The sequence below is a fragment of the Narcine bancroftii genome, chromosome 1 (assembly GCF_036971445.1).
Source record: "Narcine bancroftii isolate sNarBan1 chromosome 1, sNarBan1.hap1, whole genome shotgun sequence".
Lineage (NCBI taxonomy): Eukaryota > Metazoa > Chordata > Chondrichthyes > Torpediniformes > Narcinidae > Narcine > Narcine bancroftii.
In genome coordinates this window covers 23,925,296-23,953,162 of record NC_091469.1, presented here as the reverse complement: position 1 = coordinate 23,953,162, position 27,867 = coordinate 23,925,296, and the positions used below count along the sequence as shown (strand labels likewise).

The window sequence follows — 27,867 nt, the reverse complement described above, 5'->3', positions numbered from 1 at the left end:
GACATGGGTTAAGTGTGAAAAGGAAAATGTTTAGAGCGAATGTGAGGGGGAACTTCTTCACACAGAGAGTGGTGGGAGTGTGACGAGCTGCCAGATGAAGTGGTGAACGCGGGCTCAATTTTAACATTTAAGAAGAATTTGGACAGGTACATGGATGGGAGAGGTATGGAAGGCTATGGTCTGGGTGCAGGTCAGTGGGATTAGGCAAAAAAAAATTGTTTGGTATAGACTAGAAGGGCCAAAGGGACCTATTTCTGAGCTGTGGGGCAGCTAGTGGAGTCACTGACTCGTGACACCAGGGACCCGGGTTCAGTTCTGACCTCGTTAATTTCTGTGTGAAGTTTGCTCGTTTCCCCCTTTGAAGCATGGGTGCCCCCCCCCCATGGGTGATCCTGTTTCCTTCCACATCCCAAATATTGATTGGTAAATTTACACCTTAAAAACGTGCTCACCCCCCCCCCCCCCCCCAACCAGTGAGTGGATGCGTGGTAGAATCGGAGGGTGGGGGGGTTGTTGATGAGGATGTGGAGAGAATAAAAAATGGGATTAATGTAGGATTAGGGTAAGGGATGGTTAAAAATCAGTGTGCACTTGGTGGGTTGAAGGACCACTATGCTGTAATTCTCTATGACTCTACCTTGTGCATGTTCAGTAGCTTCACGATTTAATTCGCTTTTGTCCATGGTCCTTGGGATTTACTAAATATTGTGCAACAAAGTTCCTTTTCTAAATGTCATGCATTCTTTAAATTGTAGATTGTAGTTGTTTGTGGGAGCTATCACTAATCCTAATCTGCTTGCATTGACAAGGAGGGGTGAATGGCCTTTTCTATGCTTTAAAAACCTGGGTGCTCAAATGGACATTGGTACTGTTGGCACCGCTGGCCATTCTTGCATCAACCAGCCTTTCTAGTGAGAAACCTTAAGGCGTATGTGGCGAGCACTGAAGCCAAGCTATCTATTTAACCAGCTGCATCTGATCCTACTGACCAGTGGACTAGTTTTAAAGAATGTAATTGGCTGTGGGGTTGGGCACTGGCTGCCCATATAGATGAAAGGAAACACAAAAGTCTGCAGGCGCTGTGATTGCAGTAGAAACACACAGAAATGCTGGAGGAACTCAGCTGGTTTCGCTGCATTCATAGGGGGCAGTAAAGATATATTACATATATTTCAGGCCTGAGTCCTTCATCAAGGTATAAGCAAAAAGCAAGTACCTGGATTAAAGACTGGGAGGAGATGAGTCCAGACCAACAAACAAAAGGTGTTAAATAGATATGATGATTTGGCTCAGTGAAAGGAAACAGGGAGAGAGGGGTGGGGGAGGGAGGTCTGCAGTGTGGGGATTTAACAGAAACCAGAAAAATCAATGTTAATGCCAACTGGTTGGAAGGTGCCCAGAAGATAAGCACATGAATTCCAGTGATCCATCTTCAATCCGCATAGCCTTATCATGTCAAATAGCATGCCACACTATCTGCTTTATTTTCAACTACCTGTATGCACTATTCCATACATTCTCGTCCACTCCCCCCAGAGCCCACCATAAAGCTACACACCGAGGGCTATTTACAGTGACCAGTTCAGTTACCTCTTGAGATGTGGAATAAAACCAGAAACACCCTTGACCACAGCAAGAGCCTGTGACCAAGGTCTGAATTGACCCTGTGTCGTTGGAATCATGAAATATCACTCCACCATCTGCACTGCAGTGATGCACTGTATTCCAGTGTTGAGGGCAGAAAATGGTGCGTGGGTTGGCGGAGCCCATTATTTAATCACTGTTTAAATAATCAAAGCAACGCATTTGTACAGAAAAATAATCCTCTGCACAAGCTCAGAAGCTAACTGTTGCCTGGTGTGATACAAGTGTGGACATTGATGCCTGTGTTTTTTTAATATAAATTACTTTTTCAAGAAGTCTGCGCTTTGTTGTAAAAGCCACGTCTATTCCTAATTGTCCCCTGGACTGCATGCCTTGGAATCGTGGAGAGAGACCGCATGTAAACAGGCCTTTTGGCCCACTGAGTCTGCACCTTTTTTTGGCACTAATTCTATTGTTAACCATTATATTGTCCTCACATTTCCATCAATTGCCCTTTAGTTTCCACCACTTATCTGCACAATAGAGGTATTTCACAGTGCGCAGTTAATTTGTCAGCTTGCACGTGTTTGGGATATGGGAGAAAACTGGAGTAGCCAGAGGAAACCCATGTGGCCATGGGAAAAGATCACCCCCCAGGCAGCATCCAGGGTGACAATTGAATCTAGGTTGCTGGAGGTACTGGAAGAAATGCACCAGTTGCACTGTTGTGTTGTCCTAATCGAGTGGTCCTAAGTCAGCCAGAGGTCAGGCTTTGTAGGCCAACTGGATTTCCTTGATGACCAGAAGGGATTTTGCAGCAGCATAATGGCTTTGAGCTCAATACCAGGCTTTTGCAGCAGGAAACTTGAGTTCCCTGGCATCTATAGTGGAAATAAGTCATGCGTCCCTGAGTCAGTTGTCCAGTGCTCTGCTGGTCTGAAACAAAAGCTGATCTGTTGGAAGAACTCAGCAGGCCAAGCAGCATCAGGAACAGAATGATCATTGTTTGCGGTTGGAGCCTTTCCAGACTGTTGCTAGCTCTGCTTGTCTGGTGGCTTCCATGGTCTCCGATTGGGCAACAGTGGGCTTCAATAGCAGTCCAGTCACCTCAGTGTCACTGCCTATCCTTTCCTTCAAGGATGCATTTGTTCTAAAGTTAATGTGGCGCAATTTAAACTCTAGATATCTGGATATTATTAAAGCTAAAATTAACTGTGGCTTTGGAAAAGGTACAGAAAAGATTTACCAGGATGCTGCCAGAATTAGACAATATGGCGGGGAGTGGTTGGACAAACTTATGTTGCTGTCTCTGGAGCAGAGACTTGAGAGAAGTTTATAAAATGATGAGAGTCAGAGATGGGTCGAAACCTTATTCTCAGGGTAATGCCAAATACCAGAGGGCATGCATTTGAGGTGGGGGGTAGAATGGGCAGGAGTTTAAAAGCGGACATAGCACCAGCAACCCTGGTTCAAATCCTGCGCTATCTGTGAAGAGCATGTATGTTCTCTGCATGGGTTTCCTCCCACCCTGAAAAATGTACGGGGTTTGTCAGTCCATTGGGTGTAATTGGGACTCCTACTGTGCAGTATCATTAAAAAAAAATTAAAAATTAAAAGCAATATTTGTGTAAGTTGTTTTTAAATATAGTGAGTGGTGGGTGCCTGGTACAGGCTGCCAGAGGTGATGGTGAAAGCAGATAGGATAGCAATGTTTAAGCAGCCTCTGGATAGCCCCAAGAATATTCAGAGCTATAAGGATATGAACCATGTGCAAGCAGCAGAGTTTGGCCTCGTGTTTGACACAGACATCGTGAAATGAAGGACCTGCCTCTTGTTGCACTGGACGGTGCATTGTTGCTGTTCCAGGAATGCCTGGCTCTTGAGGGCGAACTGATTAAAATGATTTTGCAACTATTCTAAATTCTATTCGAATGCTTTAATTTACCTGAAGGGAGATGCCATCTGCCATTGACTCCGTTACCCTGATTAATGAAAGAATTCTGCTTCAATTAATGCAAAAAACAAATTATGTTGATATTATTTTCCAGAAAGGAGCTCATACAACTTGGAGCCTTGGATCCATTGAAAGACTTGTACCTTGGAAAATTAGCCTTAACAAAGTTCCCAAAAAGCCCAGAGACTTGGATTCACAGGTGTGTAAATTTGCACTTTGTGTAATATTTTTGAAAGACGCTGCTTGGATCACATAACCAAAGTTTTCCTTAATGTTTGGATGGAAATGCTGAGACAATATTCATGATTACAGTTTTAAGTGAGTATTTCTTGTGCCCTGATGGATTGAGAAAAATTAAACATCTTGTTTTTCCAAACAAAGTTGATGAAAAGGTTTATCAAATACTACCCCACCATATTTTTCCTTGTAGATCCTCCATAACTACTTTGCGCCTCTCCAGCACTAAGATACCATTCACTCTTTTGACTTTATTCCACAAACTAATGAGATCCTGACTGACCTGCATCGTAATATCCTGGGAGATCGTTTCATTTGGCACCTTCACTGTGCCGCTGTAATAGTGGGGACCCCCCAGTGGGCAACCATTTCAATTCTGCATCCACTCCGACATGTCTGTCCATGGCCTCATGCACTGCCAAATCGAGGTCACCTGCAAATTGGAGGAACAACACCTAATATTCCATCTGGGCCCTCTCCAACCAGATGGCATTAATGTCAATTTTGGTTTCTGTTAGCCCCCATTTGAGTCCCTCTCTCTCTTTCCATATCCCTCCTGACCAGCTCCCAACCCCTTTCCCTCCCCATTCGGAGAGCTATCCTCTCCCCCTTCACTTCCCAGATTTTTTTCTCTTCTGCTCTCCCACCCATATCTGCCTATGACCTCTTGCCTGAGGGCCTGTTCTTCTCTCCCTGCCGCTCTCCCCACCATTTTTCTCAGGCATCTGCCTGCTTTTTGATCATAACTGGTCGAAGGCCTCAGGCACAAAATGTCAGCTACATATCTTTGCTACATAAGGAACACTGCATGATTTGCTGAGTTTCTCCAGCACTTTTGAACTACAATTACAACATCTTATTTAACTTTGCAATATCATTCACCTGCCTTGATTCCATTTCCCCTGCACCCTTGGCTAGTAGTGAATAGACAGATTTGCTGCTGAGATATATGTTCCTGTCAGTTTATATTGCTGTAGATTTTGTAGAACCGAAGGATTTACTACAACCATCGAGAAAGGTTATTGCAACAGGAGCCGTGACTTTAGAGAAACAGTACATTGGTCTCGCATAGCAGCAAAGACTTTGGCCCAGATTTATCATGGACTTTGGCCTATGCCCACTAGCCCCTTTTCTCCTTAGAGTGTGTTTTCCTTCCACCCTCCCTCCCCCCACCCCCCACAAGTGTTGGCACCAGAACGAATGTTAGCGTGTTGGGGGAGCACAATGCAAAGCTCAAATACTCGGTCTGCTGGGGTGGAATGCTGTTACCATCTTCCATCCCTCTGATGTAGGTGCCAAGAACACTGCTTTTATGGCATCGAGTGTCATTAGCCACTTGTACAATTGATGCACGCTAGTGACATGGGAAGGAGTGGGGGGGGGGGTCTGATGGCGTGCAATGGCTACAACCATATAGAGGGGCACAGCACATCGCTGCAGGGGGAAATGCTTGCGGATGCCTCTCCTTAGCACCAACCTGCCCCCTTCCCTCTTTCTACCCAATATAAATTCCCATTGTTTAGTTGGCTTCGATCTGGTGTGCAAAGTCAATGGGCACAAGGGGCTTCTTAGTGTAAGCAACAGGCTCTGTCCACAAAACCTGCGTGAAGCCACATTCAGGCTAAATTCTCCGACATTTGGAATTTAACCATGCCAACGAGAAAGGTGACAGCCACTTCAAATCTTGATCAGTGAAGAATTTGTAGTCTGCAACAATTTCACAAACTGGAATTCACTCACAGGCATCTGCAGTTCGACGTGCCTGAAGCTAATTAAATAGCTTGGCTGAGGCTGGGGATTTCCTTGGAAATGCCAAACTATTAAAAGGAGTAAACATGCTATTTTACAATCTCATTTTTAATTTGCCACAGGAAAGTGCTAAGGCAAGTTTCTCAGCAAGTGTGTGACAGCTCCACATATCGGATCTGTCAGATTGTTGTCAGCAATTTGTCAGGGTTCATCTGTGTTTGGAGGACGAGGGTTGGTATTTACTTGGGTATTTTAGACTAGAGCAAAGTAACTAAATTAGCTGCTGTCAGTTCCACGGTGGGAACTGCAACTCTTTTGACCTTGAGTCCTGGCTTGTGGCGTTGTCACAGGTTACGAACTCTATTTGGTTACTGAGGTTTGACATTGCTGCAATTAATCTGAAAGGCACTGTTAAGTTTGTTACTTAAACAAAACCATTGAATTGAACTGTACACTGGAGACACGCAGGGCACTGCAGATGCTAGAACCTGAAGCAACTCATAACCTGGAGAGAAAAGCACCAGCAGCCTTTGTCTTCTGATCACCCGCTATGTCTGTGTGTTTCATATTTCCCATCTGACCATTTTGTTTTATTTCTCCCCCCCCACCCACCTCTCTCTCTCTCTAGCATCCATTAATCCTCTCTCCGTTTTGTTTCACCTCTACCCGATTCCCCAATCCATCTCTCCTCTTGACACCGGCAGCTTTACTACATTTAACTAGTCTCAATAAAGGGGTTTGGCTTGAAAGAGCGACCATGCTTTTTCTCTCATTTTTAAAAAATTTTAAAAATTTTTCACACGATGAACCATAGTAACCAAAATACACACAAACATTTCCCTCTTGAATATACAGAGTGTCATTTTCTCCTCTTTTCCCCCTCCCTTCCCTCCCTCCCCTCCCTCCTTCACCCCCACCCACTCAACATTCAACCTAAATGATGCATTAAACCCATTAAACAATGTCATCACACAATGAAAATAAACAAGAAATTTGTGATTTCTACTTTTACATACTGGGTCAGTTCATTTCGTCTTCTCCTTCTGTCATTTTAGGCGGTGGAGGTCCGCGGTAGGACTTCTCTGTTGTGTTCCATGTACAGTTCCCAAATTTGTTTGAATACTGTGATGTTATTTCTTAAATTGTATGTTATTTTTTCCAATGGAATACATTTATTCACTTCTATGTACCATTGCTGTATTTTCAGGCTATCTTCTAATTTCCAGGTTGACATAATACATTTTTTTCCTTCAGCTAAGGCTATCATAATAAATCTTTTTTTGTGTTCCATCCAAATTGAGTCCAAGTTCTTTACTTCTTATATTACTTAGAAGAAAGATCTCTGAAATTTTTGGTATATTGCTTTTTGTGATTTTATTTAATACCTGGTTTAGATCTTCCCAAAATGTTTCCACTTTCTCACATGCCCAAATTGCATGTACTGTTGTTTCCGTTTCCTTCTTACAACGAAAACATCTGTCTGATACTGTTGGGTCCCATTTATTTAACTTTTGGGGCGTGGTGTATAGCCTGTGTAACCAATTATATTGTATCATGCGTAACCTCATGTTTATTGTATTTTTCATAGTTCCAGAGCATAGCTTTTCCCATGTTTCATTCTTTATCTTTATGTTTAGATCTTGTTCCCATTTTTGTTTGGATTTACAGCTTGTTTCCTCGTTCTCTTTCTCTTGCAGTTTGATGTACATATTTGTTATAAATCTTTTAATTATCATTGTGTTTGTAATCACATATTCAAAATTGCTTCCTTCTGGCAACCTCAGGCTGCTTCCCAATTTGTCCTTCAAGTAGGTTTTCAGTTGGTGATATGCAAACATTGTACCATGAGTTATACCATATTTGTCCTTCATTTGTTCAAAAGATAATAATTTATTTCCCGAAAAATGTATTTGATCCCTTTTCACTCCCATTCTCTAAAGGAAAGGTTATCTATTGTGAAAGGGATTAGTTGATTTTGCATCAATAATAATTTTGGTAGTTGATAATTTGTTTTATTCCTTTCTACGTGAATCTTCTTCCAAATGTAGCAGAAGGTGCAGTACTGTTGAACTTCTATGTTGCACCAGCTTTTCATCCCACTTATATAGCATATGTTCAGGTACCTTCTCCCCTATTTTATCTAGCTCTAATCTGGTCCAATCTGGTTTTTCCCTTCTTTGATAAAAATCTGATAGGTATCTTAATTGTGCAGCTCTATAATAATTCATAAAGTTTGGTAGTTGTAAGCTCCCTTGTTTGTACCATTCTGTTAATTTATCTAGCGCTATCCTCGGTTTCGCCCCTTTCCATAATAATTTCCTTATTATTTTCTTTAACTCCTTGAAAAATTTCTTTGTTAGGTGAATTGGTAATGATTGAAATAGGTATTGTATCCTTGGGAAGATATTCATTTTAATGCAATTTACCCTTCCTATCAGTGTTAGTGGTAAATCTTTCCAATGTTCTAAGTCATGTAATTTCTTCATTAATGGCTAATAATTTAATTTGTAAAGATGGCCTAGATTATTATCTAGTCAAATACCTAGGTATCGGATTGCTTGTGTTTGCCATCTAAATGGTGATTCTTTCTTAAACTTTGTGAAATCCGCATTATTCATTGGCATTGCTTCACTTTTATTTGCATTCATCTTGTACCCCGATAGTTCTCCATATTCCTTCAATTTCTTATGTAATTCTTTTATTGATATTTCTGGTTCTGTTAAGTATACTATGATGTCATCTGCAAATAGACTGATTTTATATTCCTTCTCTTTTATTTTTATCCCTCTTATTTTATTTTCTGTTCTTATCAGTTCTGCCAGTGGTTCTATAGCTAACGTGAACAGTGAGGGAGATAGTGGGCATCCCTGCCTAGTTGATCTGCTTAATTTAAATTGGCTTGATATATATCCATTTACTGTCACCTTCGTCAGTGGTCCATTATATAATGCTTTAATCCAATTAATATATTTGTCTGGTAGGTTGAACCTCTGTAATACTTTGAATAAATAATTCCATTCTACTCTGTCAAAGGCTTTCTCTGCATCTAAGGCAACTGCCACTGTTGGCGTCTTGTTTCCTTGTACTGGAGGGATTAAGTTAATGAACTTACAGATAATGTCCATTGTTCGTCTTTTCTTAATAAATCCAGTTTGATCTAGTTTTACTATTTTTGGTACACAGTCGGCCAATCTGTTTGCTAAAAGTTTAGCTATTATCTTATAATCTGTGTTAAGTAGAGATATTGGTCTCTACGATGCTGGTGTTAGTGGATCTTTCCCTGTCTTTGGTATTACTGTAATTATTGCTGTTTTGCTTGAATCTGGCATATTTTGTGTTTCTTCAATCTGGTTCATTACTTCCAGGAGAGGAGGAATTAATAAGTCTTTAAATATTTTATAGAATTCTATTGGGAGTCCATCCTCTCCCGGCGTTTTATTGTTCGGTAGGCAGGCCCCTCCAGCCCGGGTAAGAAACCTGCATAGGAGAAGGCCAATCGATATAAAACCTACGACCCAAGGACCTCGCTGCCACGTCCCAGCTTGCTTGGCCACGGCACACGAACCATGGGTGTAAAGGGTGGGGCCAGTACTGCGCACACTGCACTCCACCTAAAAGCTCCTTTGCGCAGGCCCGAGGACATGTCCAGTCCTCCCCCTCCACGTCCTCCCCCTCAAAAGATGCTGACAAACTGAAGCTATCATGCTGAAACATCAGAATCATGCTAGACAAGGCTGACAGCCACCGACCTGAATGTCGGTCTGCCCTCATCGCACATGAACTCCTCAGGCTTGATATCGACATAGCTGCTCTCAGTGAAGTCCGCCTTGCAGATGTAGGCAGTCTCCAAGAACGCGGCGCGGGCTACACACTCTACTTGTCTGGAAAGCCTATGGATGAACGACGCCTATCTGGTGTAGGCTTCATGGTCAAGAACTCCATTGCCTCCAAACTTGAAAACCTCCCGACAGGCCACTCGGACCGGAATCATGTTCATGCGACTCCCCCTTCAAAACAAGCGTCACATCACCCTCATCAGTGTCTATGCTCCAACCCTCCAGGCGGAACCAGCAGAAAAGGACAAGTTCTACACTGATCTGCGCAACCTCATTCAACGCACCCCTACAGCTGACAAGGTTGTCATCCTTAGCAACTTCAACACTCGTGTCGGCAAAGACTCAGAAACCTGGCCAGGAATCCTGGGCAAGCATGGTGTCGGCAAGTGCAACAACAATGGGCGCCTCCTGTTGGAGCTCTGCGCAGAACAGCGGCTTGTCATTACAAACACCCTTTTTCAGCAGAGGGACAGCCTGAAGACTACCTGGATGCATCCCCGATCCAAACACTGGCGCCTCCTGGACTACGTCCTGGTGCGAGAAAGAGACAAACGAGATGTGCTCCACACCAGGGTCATGCCCAGCGCGGAATGCCACACTGACCACCAGCTGGTTCGTTGCAAGCTCAACCTTCACTTCAAGCCAAAGTCCAGGAACAGTAAAGCCCCAGAAAGAGGTTCAATGTTGGAAATCTGCAGTCAGACGAAGTGAGAGGAAACTTCCAGGCAAACCTCAAAGCAAAGCTCGAGGATGCAATCCACCTCACGGACTCGTCCCCTGAAACCCTCTGGGATCAGCTGAAGACTACCATACTGCAATCCACTGAAGAGGTACTGGGCTTCTCCTCCAGGAAAAACAAGGACTGGTTCGATGAAAACAGCCAGGAAATCCAGGAGCTGCTGGCAAAGAAGCAAGCTGCCCATCAGGCTCACCTTACAAAGCCGTCCTGGCCAGAGAAGAAACAAGCCTTCCGTCGCGCATGCAGCCATCTTCAGCGCAAACTCCGGGAGATCCAAAATGAGTGGTGGACTAGCCTCGCCAAACGAACCCAGCTCAGCGCGGACATTGGCGACTTCAGGGGTTTTTACGAGGCTCTAAAGGCTGTGTACGGCCCCTCACCCCAAGTCCAAAGCCCGCTGCGCAGCTCAGACGGCAAAGTCCTCCTCAGCGACAAGATCTCCATCCTCAACTGATGGTCAGAACACTTCCAATCTCTTTTCAGTGCCAACCGCTCAGTCCAAGAATCCGCCCTGCTCCAGCTCCCTCAACAGCCCCTAAGGCTAGAGCTGGATGAGGTCCTCACCCAGGAAGAGACGTATTAGGCAATTGAACAACTGAAAAGTGGCAAAGCAGCAGGTATGGATGGAATCCCCCCCAGAGGTCTGGAAGACTGGCGGCAAAACTCTGCATGCTGAACTGCATGAGTTTTTCAAGCTCTGCTGGGACCAAGGAAAGCTGCCTCAGGACCTTCGTGATGCCATCATCATCACCCTGTACAAAAACAAAGGCGAGAAATCAGACTGCTCAAACTACAGGGGAATCACGCTGCTCTCCATTGCAGGCAAAATCTTCGCTAGGATTCTCCTAAATAGAATAATACCTTGTGTCGCCGAGAATGTTCACCCAGAATCACAGTGCGGCTTTCGCACAAACAGAGGAACTACTGACATGGTCTTTGCCCTCAGACAACTCTAAGAAAAGTGCAGAGAACAAAACAAAGGACTCACCTTTGTTGACCTCACCAAAGCCTTCGACACCGTGAGCAGGAAAGGGCTTTGGCAAATACTAGAGCGCCTCGGATGCCCCCCAAAGTTCCTCAACATGGTTATCCAACTGCACGAAAACCAACAAGGTCGGGTCAGATACAGCAATGAGCTCTCTGAACCCTTCTCCATTAACAATGGCGTGAAGCAAGGCTGCGTTCTCGCACCAACCCTCTTTTCAATCTTCTTCAGCATGATGCTGAACCAAGCCATGAAAGTCCTCAACAATGAAGACGCTGTTTACATCCGGTACCGCACGGATGGCAGTCTCTTCAATCTGAGGCGCCTGCAAGCTCACACCAAGACACAAGAGCAACTTGTCCGTCAACTACTCTTTGCAGACGATGCCGCTTTAGTTGCCCATTCAGAGCCAACTCTTCAGCGCTTGACATCCTGTTTTGCGGAAACTGCCAAAATGTTTGGCCTGGAAGTCAGCCTGAAGAAAACTGAGGTCCTCCATCAGCCAGCTCCCCACTATGACTACCAGCCCCCCCACATCTCCATCAGGCACACAAAACGCAAAACGGTCAACCAGTTTACCTATCTTGGCTGCACCATTTCATCGGATGCATGGATCGACAACAAGATAGACAACAGACAAATAGCGACTTTGGAAGACTGCACAAAAGAGTCTGGAAAAACAACCAAATGAAAAACTTCATAAAGATTAGCGTATACAGAGCCATTGTCATACCCACACTCCTGTTTGGCTCCGAATCATGGGTCCTCTACCGGCATCACCTATGGCTCCTAGAAAGCTTCCACCAGCATTTTCTCCGCTCCATCCTCAACATTCATTGGAGTGACTTCATCCCTAACATCGAAGTACTCGAGATGGCAGAGGCCGACAGCATCGAATCCACGCTGCTGAAGATCCAACTGTGCTGGGTAGGTCACGTCTCCAGAATTGAGGACCATCGCCTTCCCAAGATCGTGTTATATGGCGAACTCTCCACTGGCCACCGAGACAGAGGTGCACCAAAGAAGAGGTACAAGGACTGCCTAAAGAAATCTCTTGGTGCCTGCCACATTGACCACCGCCAGTGGGCTGATATCGCCTCAAACCGTGCATCTTGGCGCCTCACAGTTCGGCGGGCAGCAACCTCCTTTGAAGAAGACCGCAGAGACCACCTCACTGACAAAAGACAAAGGAGGAAAAACCCAACACCCAACCCCAACCAACCAATTTTCCCCTGCAATGGCTGCAACCGTGTCTGCCTGTCCCGCATCGGACTTGTCCGCCACAAACGAGCCTGCAGCTGACGTGGACATTTACCCCTCCATAAATCTTCGTCCGCGAAGACAAGCCAAAGAAAGAGTTTTTTTTAATATATCTTGTATTTCCTCTATTTCCAATGATTTTATTAATTTATTTTGCTCCTCTTCTTGCAATTTCGGTAGTTCAGTTTTAGCTAGAAACTCATCTATTTTGTCTTCTTTCCCTTCGTTCTCAGTTCAATATAGTTGCTCGTAGAATTCCTTGAAGTTTTTATTGATCTCCGTTGGTTTATATGTAATTTGTTTGTCCTTTTTCCTTGATGCCAATACCGTTCTTGTAGCTCATAATAGTTCTGTTTTGTCTTCATTATGTTCTTCTCCACCTTGTATATTTGTAGTGTTTCATATTTTTTGTCCACAAGTTCTCTTCTTTTTGTTGTATCTTCCCTTGTTGCTAATTATTTTTCTGTACTTGCTATTTCCCTTTCCAGCTGTTCTATTTCACGATTGTAGTCCTTCTTCATCTTAGTTACATAACTTATTATCTGCCCTCTGATGAACGTTTTCATTGCATCCCATAGTATAAATTTATCTTCCACTGATTCCGTATTTATTTCAAAGTACATTTTAATTTGTCGCTCAATGAATTCTCTAAAATCCTGTCTTTTAAGTAGCATGGAGTTTAATCTCCATATATATATTCTCGGTGGGATGTCCTCCAGCTCTATTGCTAATAACAGGGGTGAGTGATCTGATAACAATCTAGCTTTATATTCCGTTTTCCTAACTCGCCCTTGGATGTGGGGTGACAACAGGAACAGGTCTATCCTTGAGTATGTTTTATGTCCACCCGAATAATATGAGTATTCTTTCTCCTTTGGTGTTGTCTCCTCCATATATCCAAAAGTTGCATTTCCTGCATCGATTTAACCATAAATTTGGATACTTTGTTCTTTCTGCAAGTCTTTTTTCCAGTTTTATCCATCTCTGAGTCCAAATTAAGGCTAAAGTTCCCTCCTATCAGTATATTCCCCTGCGTATCTGCAATCTTCAAAAAGATATCTTGCATAAATTTTTGATCCTCTTCATTAGGTGCATATACATTGAGCAAATTCCAAAATTCTGAATATATCTGACACTTTCTGCTGAATCTATTATTTCCTTCTCTATTTTGATTGATACATTTTTATTGATTAATATAGCTACTCCTCTGGCTTTTGAGTTATATGATGCTGCCGTTACGTGCCCTACCCAGTCTCTCCTTAATTTCTTGTGTTCCACTTCAGTTAGATGTGTTTCCTGCACGAATGCTATATCAATTTTTTCTTTCTTCAGTAAATTTAACAGCCTCTTCCTTTTGATTTGGTCATGTATTCTGTTAATATTTATAGTCATATAGTTCAACATGGCCATTTCATACTTTGTTTACCTTTCATTTCCACTTCCTCATCACCACTTTCCCTTCTTATCCATTTCTGTTTTCTTTTTTTGAACACATTGTAAGACAACATTTCTAAAACATAAAATATTTCCACTGTTCCCATATCTAAAATTCCTTTAACCCCAATAGTCCCTCCCCTCTCTGAGTTGCCCTTTGTCACTTGTCGGGCAACCACATCTCCCCTCTCCATTTGGATTGCGAACCCGCTCGCAAGCGTCAACTGATTTTGCAGTGACTTATTCTCTCCCACTCAGCCCCCTCTAGAAAAGATTTTTATCTTCACATATAACAAAGCTCACCCTCTTAATTCCCCCCTTACTTCCTTTCTTCCCCTTCTTAGTTCTTACTTATACGTTATTTTTCTTCTTTATGTGAAGTTTGTCGTCATTCTTGTTCTTGTTACATCTCTTCATCTCTCTGTCTGTTTTGCAGGCGTTCTGCAAATTCTCGTGCTTTCTCCGGATCGGAGAACAGTCTGCTTTGCTGCTCCGGGATAACTATTTTAAGCACCGCTGAATATCTTAACATAAATTTATAGCCTTTCTTCCATAGGATCGCTTTTGCTGCGTTAAACTCCTTCCTCTTCTTCAGGAGCTCAAAACTTATGTCTGGGTAGAAAAAAAATTTTTGACCTTTGTATTCCAGTGGCTTTTTGTCTTCTCTCATTTTTTTCATTGCATTCTCCAATATATTTTCTCTTGTCATATATCTCAAGAATTTTACTAGAATGGATCTTGGTTTTTGTTGTGGCTGTGGTTTTGGGGCTAATGTTCTGTGTGCCCTTTCTATTTCCATTCCTTTCTGTATTTCTGGCATTCCTAGGACCATGGAGATCCATTCTTATATAAATTCTTTCATATCTTTGTCTTCTTCATCTTCCTTAAGGCCCACTATCTATATTGTTTCTCCTATTATAGTTTTCCATTATATCCATCTTCTCAGCTAACAACTCCTGTGTTTCTTTAACTTTTTTATCAGATTCTTCCAATTTCCTTTTTAAGTCGTCCACTTCCTTTCTGCGGCTCTTTCTCGTTCTTCCACCTTGTCTACTCTTTTTCCTATTTCTGTCATTACCATCTCTAATCTACACACTTTTTCTTCTGTACCTTTTATTCTTCTTTTTATTTCATTAAATTCTCGTGTCTGCCATTCTTTTACTGCTTCCATATATTCTTCAAAAAATTTTCTATCTATGTACAGTTCATTCCCTTTATCTTCTATTTATCTGTGCAGAGCTTGATGTTCTCCCTCCTCTTCCCCTGTGTCCGCTCCAGGATCTACCTCTCTTCCTTGTATGTGTGTCTCTTCTGACTTTCTTGTTGGGCTGTTTATCTCAGTTTGCTGGGTATTTTTTTTTTAATGGTGTCTTGATGTTGTTCCTCTTCCTCTGGGCTGGTCATCTACTGTGTCTCTGATTTCCTTTTTTCATTCTCCTCCCTCCCATTTCCATTATTTTCTATATCTTCCCGCTGGGAGCCCTGCTGTGGGGTCTTTCTCAGCTGGTCCCCCCTCCCGTCGGTGTTGTCTTTGTCATACACGGTTGCGCACCTCTGTTTGGCTCCGTGAGCCATCCTTGTAGTCCTGTGTTTGGTGGATCGCGACCCTTTGAGGTTTCCACTGACCTCAGGGAGTGGGCTCCTCTTTCCACGGCGGGTCCCTGCTTCTTCGTACAAGTAAGGCCTTCACCTTTCTCTTCCAACATCTTTCCTTCTTCTTTTCTTCCTGTTGTTTTTGGTTTTTCTTTCTTCGGTGCCATTTCCTCCACTCCTTTATTTTTTATTTGTTGTGGTTTGTGTGTCTGTGGCTTTGCTTTTTCTTTACTTTTTTTCCTTCTTTCCTGGAGAGGGCTGGTATTCTCCTACCGGCCACTACTCCATCACGTGACTCCTCCCCTTTTTCTCTCATTGATGCTTCTTCACCCGCTGAGTTCCTCCTGCAGATAGATGGTGCATACTTCTTTACCTTTTCACCCGCTGAGTTCTTCCTGCAGAGAGATGGTGCATTCTTCTTTACCTTTTCACCCGCTGAGTTCCTCCTGCAGAGAGATGGTGCATACTTCTTTACCTTTTCACCTGCTGAATTCCTCCTGCAGAGAGATAGTGCATACTTCTTTACCTCTTCACCAGCTAAGTTCCTCCAGCAGAGAGATGGTTCATACTTCTTTACCTTTTCACCCGCTGAGTTCCTCCTGCAGAGTGATGGTGCATATTTCTTTACCTCTTCCAGAAACAAATTTGCACTAGAGTAAAATTATCTTATTCCCATTGTGCCCAGAGATGCTACTTTCTTGATGAGCGAACTGTCCTCTCTCTGCCACACTTATGGTCCTGTGGATTGACCTCTGATCCAATTCTCTGCAGCAACCATTCCACACTATGACGCAGCCGGCCAGGATGCTCTAGCTAGAGCTCCTATAGAAAGTTGATGTAATGCTGGCCGGTAGTCTTGCCCACTTCAGTCTTCTCTGGAAGTGTAGTCGCTGTTGTGCCTTCCTGACAAATGAGGAGATGTTGAGTGTCCATGATAGGTTGCTAGTTAAGTGAATTCAAGGAACTTGGTGCTCTCCACTCTCAACTACAGAGTTATTGATGTGTAGTGGAGGGTGGTCTTTCCTGGTCCTCCTGAAGTCCATGATTATTTCCTTCATCTTGTCCACATGGAGACTCGGGTTGTTAATCTCGCACCATTTCACACGATTTTCCACCACTTCTGCGTAGTGCGGCTCATCGTTGTTGCTGATGAGGCCGACTCCTGTTGTGTCATCTGCAAACTTAGTGACTCTGTTGGAGCTGGATCTGGTGATGCAGTTGTGGGTCAGTAGCATGAGCAGGAGTGGGCTGAGGACGTGCCTTGAGGTGCGCCAATGCTCAACGTGACAGTGCTCAATGTTCTGCTACTGACCCAGACAGACTATGGTTTTTCTGTTCGGGAAGTCCAAGATCCTATTGCATAGAGGGGTGTTGAGTTCCCAACAAGGACAGCTTCACCAGCGCCTGGGAAATGATCGTATTAAACGTCAAGCAGAATTCGATGAACAACAGCTTGGCATATTGGGCGTCATTCTCTAGATAGGTCACGACAGAGCAATAGCATTGTCTGTGGAACGGTTTCTTCTAAAGGTGAATTTCACATAGGTGACATGAAACATCCATTTGATGGCATTCTAATATTCTTCTGCCATCATTCACAGCCCACCCCAGCTGCACCATGATTGCTTGGAGCTCTGACTAATTGTGTTTGGTATTTTATTTCCCAAAAGGCGCTGGGTATTTCAGAAGATTATTCAGCAAATTTGTCTTCCAAATTCGAGGAATAATTTGGGAATAGTATCAACAGAACAAATGCATCGAATAATCCAGGATGAGATGGCAGTGTGCTCTGCAGCAGCTGGGAGGTATCCGAGCAATTATAACGCCTGGTCCCATCGGATCTGGATCTTGCAGCACGTTGCAAAGTGCAATCTCAAGGTATGATCATTAAATCTTGTTCCTGGTTTGTAACAAATGCTGGACATTCAGCCCATCTGGGCTGTGCTGGCACTTACTCTACATGAGCTTGTTTGTTACATTAGATTGATGACGCCGCCTTTTGCTTTGTGCCCCCTTCCTCTGCAAAAAATATTCTCTTCCTCTTGTCCACTAAACCCCCTGTCGGTTCAGCTCTTCCTCTGGGCTGGATAAAAGATCTTCACATCTTTCAGTTTGTTTCTAGTATTGGTTTAGTATTGGCTCTTTGTTTTCTGCAGATCCTTCTGGATGAGTTGTCCAGCACCAAGTATTGGGTGTCAGCCCATGTGTCCGACCACAGCGGCTTTCATTACCGTCAGTTCCTGCTCAAGTCGGTGGCGGGCAATACCAAGAGTGCAGCTGTTACAAACACTCGGGGGCTTGGGAGGACATCTACACATAAAGATCTCCGCACTGACCTGCCTGCGCATGGGAAGGAGGAGAACGTTTCTATGGAAGAGTACACAGCTGATGTACCACTCATGATTGAAGAGGAAATGGAACTTTGCTCCGATCTCATTGAGTCTTACCCAGGACACGAGGCACTGTGGTGCCACAGGTAAATGGACTGAAATTAATGAATCAAAAATAGAGTAATGAAGTAATATAGCACTGAGTGGTATCTATACCAAGGAATGGAAGAGAGTGGGTTACAGGGAAATAAATTGGGTGTGGGATAATTCTGAGAGTCAGCATAGACCTGAGGGACCAGATGGCCTCCTTTGATGGGAGGAAATGTATGATCTCGGCATTATTGTTTGAGGGAGTTTGCATGCAAATTGGCTGGTGCACTTCCTGCATTATAACACTGATCACACTTCAAATTTGCATCATTAGTGTGGGATATCCCAAGGTCTTAAATGTAAATAGGACTCTTGATTGGAGACTTGCTCTTCACAGACCTGACCTGGGATGTAGTTTTGAGGAATCCCAGTAGATGGTGATATCGTATCACTGGTTACCTTAAACCTGTAGTTATTGAATTGTTTGTTGGTTGTTTAGATCGTTCAGCATTGAAATTGGCCCTGTGCGTCGACAACACATTCTATCAATTCTAATCCTATTTTCTAGCACTTGCATGCTTTTGTGTTTCAAGTGCTCGCCTAAATACTGAAATATTGTGAGAGCACTTACCTCCACTGACCCCTTAGGCACTGTGACCCAGATTTCAAACAACCTTTGGTTAATTTTTTTTAAACATACGCTCTGTCTCCTACCCCTCACACCACTCCCCCCACCACCACCAGTTCTAGACACTCAGTTAATAGGAAACATTTCACACTGTCCATCTTCTGTTAACCTCTAATAATTTTTAGAGATCTCAAATGGGTCCCTCCTCTGCTCTTTGGGAAATGAATCCAGCCAATCCAGTGTGCCATTAGCACAAAGATTCCATCTTGGGTATGTGCTGGTGAATCACCAAAGCGCATACCCCAGTAGAATCCCAGTCTTTCCCTAGTATCGTGATCAGAACTGCACACATACTGCAGCTGTGTGCTGATTTATGTTTTATAAAGTTGTACCAAGATCTCCTTGCCTTTGCTCATAAAAGCATGATTCCCTGTCTTATCTCCCTGTACTTTGCCTTCAAGAATCTTTAGACTTGAGCATCCAAATCTCTGTGTTTCTGAGTACTTCCTCTGGTTTCACCATTCATACTGCATGACCTAGGTTTATTGGTCCTTCCAAAATGCATCGCCTCACTAGTTTCCAGAGTTCTATCCTCTTTCAGTCTTACCATCTCATCTATATGGTACTGCTGGCTCAATATCATCAACCAGACCAATTTTTTGTGTTATCTACAAACTTCCTAATCTTCAGATTTGTATCTAGATCATTAGTCTACAACACAAACAAGAAGGCTCCCAGCAATGTTCCCCATGTTATGAGTCTCAGGGTTCCGATTTGGAAAAATCAACCATCACATGTCACTGCCTCATATCCATTTTACATCAGATTACCTTGCATCCCATGGGCTCTAACCTGTTTGGAACAGGTGGGACCTCGTCAGGAGTCTTGCTGATGCAATAACATACGAATTAGGGGCAGGAGTAATATGGTTGTGGGATCCTGCATCTCCCACTTCACCTGTGTAGCCACACTTCACTGGCTGTGGGCAGCACTGGGAAAAGATGGAGGATGGAAATCACTTCTCCTCTCGTGTACGACTCAATTAAATGAAATTTATTTATAACTAGTTTTGCCCTGTTAGAATTTTTTCTAACAACTAAAGAGGGTTAAACTTTAAAGCACACATGGCATAATTAGAGGTCATTCGTTGCATTGTGATTTTTACCAGCTACCAAGATGGTTTTTGCCTAATTCCACCATGGTCCATAGATTTGGCATTTACAGCCGGTCAGGAGCTTGAGTAAGTTTAAGAAGAGGGTCTCTACTCCAACTGGATGAGGCAGCAAGTTCCAGACTACCACCATCTTCTGAGTGAAAGATTTCTTTTTCTCTCCCTCATGATTAACTCTAAGCTCCATCTTCTAAATCTGGCCCTTCTAAGGAGGGACCTGCAGTGATCACCCTACTTGGCCTCTTACATTTGAATAAAACAGCGACTATACTACTCTGGGCATTCTCCAGTGAGATAAAGTATGGCTTCACTCAGATACATTGATCCTGGCACATCCTTGTGATTCATCTCTGATGCCATCTCGTCCTTTTTAAATTTATTAAAACTACAACAATACTACAAAACTACACAAACTATGCACAGAACTACATCTAAACATATTTACATTGTTGGAAATTTGCAACAAGTTATTGCACAGATAACATTCTACATCTTAAAATTAGTCCTGTTGTTATTATTTCCAGTGCACTCGATCCCCTGGGCAGCCCACCGTTCTCGGAATTCACCCACCATCCCCTTAGATACCGTGTGCTGCCATCACAGTCTTCCAGCACTGACCAGATCACTTTCTCGTATCCTATGCTAGTAAAAATTTGTAGTCCGTCCAATGAATGTCTTCATCCGTCTGCAATTGGACGGTTTTCTCAGCCCCTTCAAAGGGCAGTTAAGAGTTTCCCCCATTCCCACAAATCTGGAGTGGTGATATTACACCACTAATTCCCTTCCCTGAAAGAAATTGAAAAAGTTATTGGATTGTCCATTCACTTTCAGCGTTACTGATGTCATTCCAAGTTTTTGGATTGTTCGATTCAAATTCTCCTAGCTTCTGTGAGATTCAAATTCTATTGTCTAGTCTTGGAGTCATAGAGTTTAACACGATAACAAGTCCTTCAGCCCACCTGTCCATGCTAATCAAAATCCGTACCTGACCCAGTCTCATTTTCCTGTGTTTATAAAGCTTTCCTATCGATATATCTGGCAAAATGTCTTTTAAACATTGTAGTTCTATCTTCCCCTGCCACTTTCTCTTATCAGCTCAGTCCATATACCCACCAACTTTTGTGTGATGCAGGGAAACCCTCATCCCTTTTTAAAATTTAACCCTCTCTTTAAATTTGTGGTATTTTTAAACTCCTCTACCCTGGGAGAAAGACTGACTTGTCTATGCCCCTCATGATGGCCTCGTGTGCTCCAAGGAGAAACATCCTAGCCTATCCTAACTGAAGCCTGCAAGTTGCTGTAACATTCCCGTGAATCTTTTCTGCACCCTTTCCAGCTAAATGACTTCTTTCCTATAGCTTGGTGACCCGTACTGTGCACAATAAGACCACAATAAGGCCATTCGGCTCATCAAGTCTGCCCCGCCATTTCATCATGGCTGATTTGATTAACCTGCCTCCATCCTTGATTCCCTTCCTAATCAAGAACCTATCCACCTCTGTCTTAAATATATCCACAGCTTCCACGACAACAAATTCCATAGATTCACCACCCTCTGGGTGAAGAAATTTACTCAGGGGGGCTCTCATCCAATTGCCACTTCATGGCTTTGTCTACCATTGTATATTCCCTTCTCTCTCCAGCAATCAGGTACCCATGCTCTCCTGCACCCTGTTTACCCATACTGCTCCAAACCTTGGGCAGCTGAACATTCAGTATTTGCTCTCTTGCAGGAGGTGCGTGTTCTATCTCTGGCACTGCTGGAACAGAGATCGCCTCTCATCTGACTCCTCCCACGGGAGTGAAGCAGCAGTCAACCACTTGCAGCGGGCCGCTGCATCCAGTTACTCCCTTGGTGGCATGGACGTCGACGGAACGGCAGACTCCTCCAAGCACAGCTATTCGCAGGAGACCAAGCGCTTGAAACGCGGCCCCTCGCTGGACTTGCATGGTCTGCTGGAGGAGCACCGGTTTGTTGATGCAATCCTTGCAGGCTGCACTAACTCCGAGCAAGCCAGATTTGCCACTGCTTACAGGAAGTGGTTAGAGACAGTAGTGTGTCAATAGCAGCTGAAGAATACTCAACAGTCTTCAATCCAGCTCCCCAGCAGTTTTTTGTCTTGACCGCTGGTGTTGCATGGCGCTTTTTGTAAGGTTAATATTCAGTACTGTGAGGCCCATTTTAAAATTGGGCTGAACTAAATCGGGCCCTAAAAAAATTAACTGTATTCATGGAGGCTTCATGTAGAAATAACATTTGCAAACTAATATCACAACCACCAGGTGATTTTTAAATATCAGTGTTAGAAATACACCATTTGCAGATGAAAAGTGTACATTTTGTCCATTTTATGTGTATAAGCAGGCTTGTCTGCTGGACTTCTGTAAATACATTTGTAACTTGATGAGCTTCCCTTTTTTTCCTCCTTGCTCACCTTCCCGACAATTCAACCTTCATACTAAATACCCGCTGGAGTTTTTATTCATTTATTCAAAGCTGCTCTTCAGAAAGACCGTCTGCTGGTTGGGTCGCACGCCACCATTTTAAACAATTTACCATGGCAAGATTTAATTGCAAATCTTGAGCTAACTTTACTTGGTGAGAAGGCATAGGATGCTGAGGTCCTTAGAATGTGTATAGGTATCTGCAGTGTCACTTGTTACCTTTCCTTGAACACCATGATTCCCACTGCTATCCCCTTTAAGCTAACCCCATTATGACTGCTTTAAGAAGCAACTCTAATTTTGTGATTCGTTTGTTCGCCGCAACACTTATGCCTCCCCTGGAGCAGGACAGACTGCAAGCTGCAGTGGTGCAAGCATTGTGTCTTGTTACAGTTGGTATATAAGTCTCCAGTTTCACACTTTTACTCTTCCTTGAGAGAATAGTTTCTGCCCCAGGCCACAAGGCTGATGCGAGGTTAGGTTTCAACAAAAATGCATTGCTCAAAGGGATGCAGTAGCATTAGCGCTGTGGACTGAATTCCAGCCTGTGAAGAAAAATATCAAGCCCAGCTACAAATTGGCATTTGAGCTGGTTCCATGTTTCAAAGTAGATTGTTTAACTGTCTTAAATCATTTTTGCAAATAGATGACTAATAATGGAATAGTGCCATCTGATCTTTTTAACCATCCTACTGCCCCTTCTCCCTATAAAATCTGAATACATGACAAAAACGGTGTATCACAGCCAGAGGTCATTGGACCCATTCTGCCCGAGTCTACTCTGTGCAAGGTGCTCCAGTGGTTTTGGGGAAGTTTGAATATGAATATGATTCCACCACCCTATCATACGTCACATTCACAATTATAGCAATGCTCTCTGTCCTTTTTAAAAAAAAAGATAAATTTGCTGCATCTTCTCCTTGGTTCTTTTACCATGTTTGATTTTTTTTTTTAAATGTTTGCATGATACATCCATAACCAGCTTGTTGCTATCTGGGACTTTGTACAAAGTGATAGAATTCAGTAAAATGGTTTGTTTGACTGTGCCTAAGGAAAATATTGCTTTCTCTAAAAGAGAACTCTAGAAAGAATTTGGATTTTTGATTCCTTGGAAAGGTGGAGTTTATTTTTTTAATCCAATTCAATGGTACGCACCATTCTATGCAGGTAGGGGGATCAATTGTGTACATCTTGTCTCAAAGATACCGACCGGGTAGCAAAGTAAATAGTGATGCTTCAGCTAATCATTCATTGTAGTATATTTTGTACTGCCCTGTTGGGCTGAATGGCCTCTTCTTGTTTGTACACCAGCTAGTGAGCACAATCCCATTGATCCCACCTCTAACGAATCTGCACCTCATTCTCACACATGCCCATTTGATCCTTTTTGCTGATTAAATACAACCAAGGGGTCATTTAAAGTGTCAAGTAATCTCATTAGCATGCATGTGGGAGGAAACCAAAACACCCTGGGGAAACCCACACAGTCATTGAGTGCATCTGCAAACCCTACAAATGCAGAATCCAAAACCAGGATTGATCTCAGATCCCTGGAGTTGTGAGGCAGCAGAAAAAAAATGGAGTGTGACTTGAACTTGGGTTTTTATGAAGCAGGTGGAACTGAATGCAAGGAGTGGAGTTTATCCAGTGCACATTGCTACTTTGTCTATTTAATCCATCCACAGGTTCTGCCTCATTAAACTTCTTTCCAAGTCCTCAATGATGAGATCTTTGCTGTAAAATATTTATTTCCATTCAGGAAGTAATTTTAGTTGGAACAAGCATGGCCTTGTGCCAAACTTGCTTGGTTTCTTGAGTGCTGTGTCATTTACTCAATGGTTTCTGGCAGGGCTTGCTTTACCGTACAGAACTACATTTCCAAAACACTCAAGTCCTTGTGCTGCAGGTAAATAGTTCTCCCCTTATTTCAGGGTAGTTCAATTCAGGTACGTTGTGGTTGAAGAGTAAAGCCCAACTAGAATCAGATGGTTTATGCTGAAATGTGTTGTCTAAGTTAGGGGTTCTCTTGCAAATATCAACTGGTCTTGGAATTAGTTTTAAAATCACATTTCCATTTGACTACAAACTTCTTTTGAAAATGGTAATAATTCTTTGTACTTTTTTTTCCTGCTGCCTCACAACTCCAGGGATCTGAGATCAATCCTGGTCAAGCCATTGAATTTTTTTTATTCTGTGAAGTTCCTAAAACAAGAACCTCACCAGAACTGTAAAGAAGTTGGTAATTAGTTGATACTGGGGATTCCAGCAGTGTGCCAAGTGTAATATTGAGTGTGGTGGATGAAGAAAGGTGAGCCAAGTTGCTTTGAATGTTCAAGGTAGCAGATCTGTTTCCATTGCAATTTATTTCACTGAGCTTTTTAATCACCCACTAGTGTTAATCACCGAACAGGTGAACCTGCTTACGTGGTGTCAATGAGAAATTGTTCTTTGGTTTCAAGTGCTAATTGCATCAGGGACCCTGTTGGGCATGTGACCTGAATATTGAATTTCAGGGACTTTGTTGGAAGTATGAGGAGTTTGCCAGCAGGTCCTCTCAGCCATCTGGTTCTGGCACCAAAATGCCAAGCTTTCCACCCCCCCCCCCCCTCCCCATCCTTGTTTAGTGGTCCTAATCAAGCTGTGTAGCAGTCAACAAGCTTTCATTTTGTAATTTGAAATTGCTGTGAATGTTTTGCCCAGTGTGATAAACCACAGGAGCACTGCAGCTGCAGGTTTGGAGAAAATTTGCTACATATGCTTGTCTATGTAACCTGCTCCATGCTGTGATGGCCAAAAGGGGTGGCTGGTGGTGGACAGAAGGAAGATAAGCCTAGTTTGGGTTCTCGTATGCAGAGATCCAGGTGAAGATCAGTGCATCTACCTGTTGAACCTTTATTAACTCCAGGAGTCTACGCAGTCTTGGTGTAACCCTGTCATTTTTACACAAATGCTGTCATTAATGGGAACAAGCCTGATTGTTTGAGCTTCTCTTGTCATTGTGAAGGTCCCCTTGACTCTGAATGGAGCTGCAATGAACATTTAATTGTGAGGTAGTGGTGAAGTGAGGCCAATTAAATCCTGGCTAACAGAGATCATTTAATTAAAGGGGTCAAAAATGTAGGTTTCCCCTCCTCATCCCTGAATTGTAAGGTTTCACCATATCTTGCTTTCATTTACAACCCTTGTTAAAATTACAAGGCAAGGAGCTTTTTATATTATGCTCCATTTTGAATTATAGATTGAATGCTTAAAGGAATAAATAAATTTTCAAGTAAATCAGCTGCTGCAGTAACAAGTAGTTGCAGTAACATTTGCTTATTAGCAATTGGCACCAGAAGGTTTCTTGTGAATGTACCCAGCCTCTCTCTGGCTCAGATTGCATGAAGCCATGTATCAGTGCTGCAAAGGTAGGACATTCTGCAGAGAGGAGCATCTGAATATTAGAATCCAATGCAAGAGGGTGCCTTGCAGCTATATTTATGTCAGTGCCATTGAGTGGCACAAAATGCTATAGTGCTGCTCTGTCCAAATTGGTATTGTTGTATAATAGTAGCATTTGGTTATTTATTGTTAAACATGTTTTATACCTATACACAGACTTACGAACCACATTTAAAAACTGTAGTAGTTATTAAGCTGGATTGTAAATTAACTTTCTATTTATTATGTAGTGGAGATCCTTTTAATAAAAACATTCGCTCTACAATTTACCATCTGGTAATGGCTTTGTTCCAATGGTGAGAGTGTTTTAATATAAATTCTGCTAAAAGCTTTGGAGATGGTCTTCTCTAACCTAATTATACCTGACTATTATGAAGCTGTAGCCTGCTGCATTAATAGATTATCGATTCTGCAAGTAATTACATATTGTTGGTCTTGCTTAAACCATAAAGCTTTTTGTAGTATCTAATAGTCTTGTATTTCAATCCTGGTCATCTCTTATTTTCTGCAGCTTTGTCAACAATGTACTATGTCATTACAGTCCTTTTTCTAAGCTTGGATCTATGACCAGCTAGTGAAGACTTCACAGAGATCCTTCGATGGAGCTTTACCAATGGAGTTGTAGTCTGCACATTTTACAGGCCTGAAATTGCTGTACAACAGGGCAGCTGCAATTTGTCGCCACAGGCAGAGGCTTTTTTGGATCTCTAATCATTCACCTTACTGTCAAAATCCAATATAACACTATTACAACATTTGTGGCTTTCTCATTTCATTAAGCGTAACATTTGAAATACTTGGGCAGTCAAAGGTTCAATTATTTTCTTCATAAATGGTTGAGCAGATTGATTGGATTATTCAGATAATTAAAAACAAAAGGCTGTAAACTCAGGTCAGGCAGCATCTGTGAAAAGGATGATGGTTAATGATTTAGATTGAAGACCCTGTGCCAAAGCTGCGAAGTGGAAAACAAGGCTTTATTTTAAATTGTGCCTGAGTAAGGAAGGGATGGATAAAACAAGGAGAATGCCTCTGGATAAAGACAAGGTTGTCATGGGGATGAACTGTAGATGGAGACATTTGGCCAATGGATTAATGAGGGGAGAAAGGTCATGAACAAGGGAAGACAAAAGCAGTGAAATGGCAGGCAGTGCTAATGGCGGAAGGGGAATAAATAATATTACGAAAGATGACTGCCAGGAGAAGTGACTAGTTGATGTAGAATACCAAGTCCAGAAGGGCATGACACCCAGATGGAAGATGAGGTGTCGTTGCTCAAGATTGTGTTGAGTTTGTCTTGCTCCTCATCAGGTGACAGCCTTAGGAAATATTTGGGTAACTTGTGTTTAATTTTAACTTTAATGCACTACTTTGATGTCTTTTTATTGCTTTAACAACAACTTGGATAAAACTTGTGCCTGGCAGTGTCTGTGTAAAGATGGTTAACTTTGGAGAGATCTGTTTAGAACTATGCATGATAGAAACAAGCCATTTGTCCCTTCCACTCTATGCTGCTGGCTGCAGTCTATAGGACCCTCTATTGGCATGTCCTCTGTTCCTTTCTGCTTTGATTCCAGATTCTACTGAAATACATCAATACTGTAAGTAATTCACATGGACTGTTGTTTTAAGCCTAGTTGCACAGCACAGAACAAGGCCCTTTAGTCCACTGGGTCCATGCTGTCGATTCAGCACTAATTACAATAATCCTCCACAAATCTCATTTTCTTCTTCCCCTGCCCCCAAGATTTTGTCTACAAATTGGAGTGCAATTTACAGATATGAATTAGCAAACCAATCTGCACAGTTGTGTGATGCGGTAGGAAAGGAGAGCACCTCAAAGAAATCTACATGGTCACAGGGAGAATGTGCAAACTTCACAAGCAGCATCAGAGGCCGGGATTGAACCCAGCTTTGCCAACTATTCCACTGAGAATATTCAATGGATAATATAATATTGATTTATGCCCATAATTGAATTGCATCTTGTAAGCAACGACCTTTTCTGGTTTAATTAAGTCTTCTCCCAAGCTCATTGAATGAAATAATTGTGGAGTGATATATTCAGGAGGAGGGGTTGAGGCTGTCTTTGGTCGCAAACACTGGATATCTGCGCAAGTGGCAGCCATTATTGTATGGTACACTTTGCTCTGCTAACTTCATGAATGAGTTCAACCAGTGGCTGATATGGCTCATGTTCAGTTGTGGTAGTCTATGACCAATTCCTCTGTTGTACAGTCAGACTGACCTTCCTTTTATTATCAAAACCAAAAGAAAATTAAATGGTCTGTTAATGAATTTTTTAAAAAAATCTACTGCAGGAACTGGAAAATCGAAGTTAAAAACAGAAAATGCCAGAGCATTCAGCATGTCAGGCAACTGGAAAAAGAG

At 42.7% G+C, this 27,867-nt stretch overlaps 1 protein-coding gene across 2 annotated transcripts in view; it reads left to right on the top strand.

The window, feature by feature from the left end:
• Nucleotides 1–25,745, top strand: part of ptar1 (protein prenyltransferase alpha subunit repeat containing 1) — a 52,207-nt gene extending 26,462 nt beyond the window's left edge. For both annotated transcript variants that reach the window (XM_069922377.1, XM_069922387.1), the window contains exons 4-7: nt 3,633–3,737; nt 17,042–17,249; nt 17,528–17,847; nt 21,324–25,745. In XM_069922377.1, coding sequence (XP_069778478.1) covers nt 3,633–3,737; nt 17,042–17,249; nt 17,528–17,847; nt 21,324–21,657 — 967 coding nt within the window. In that variant the 3' untranslated portion in view covers nt 21,658–25,745. The remainder of the gene's footprint in view (nt 1–3,632; nt 3,738–17,041; nt 17,250–17,527; nt 17,848–21,323) is intronic.
• Nucleotides 25,746–27,867: the final 2,122 nt, after the last annotated feature.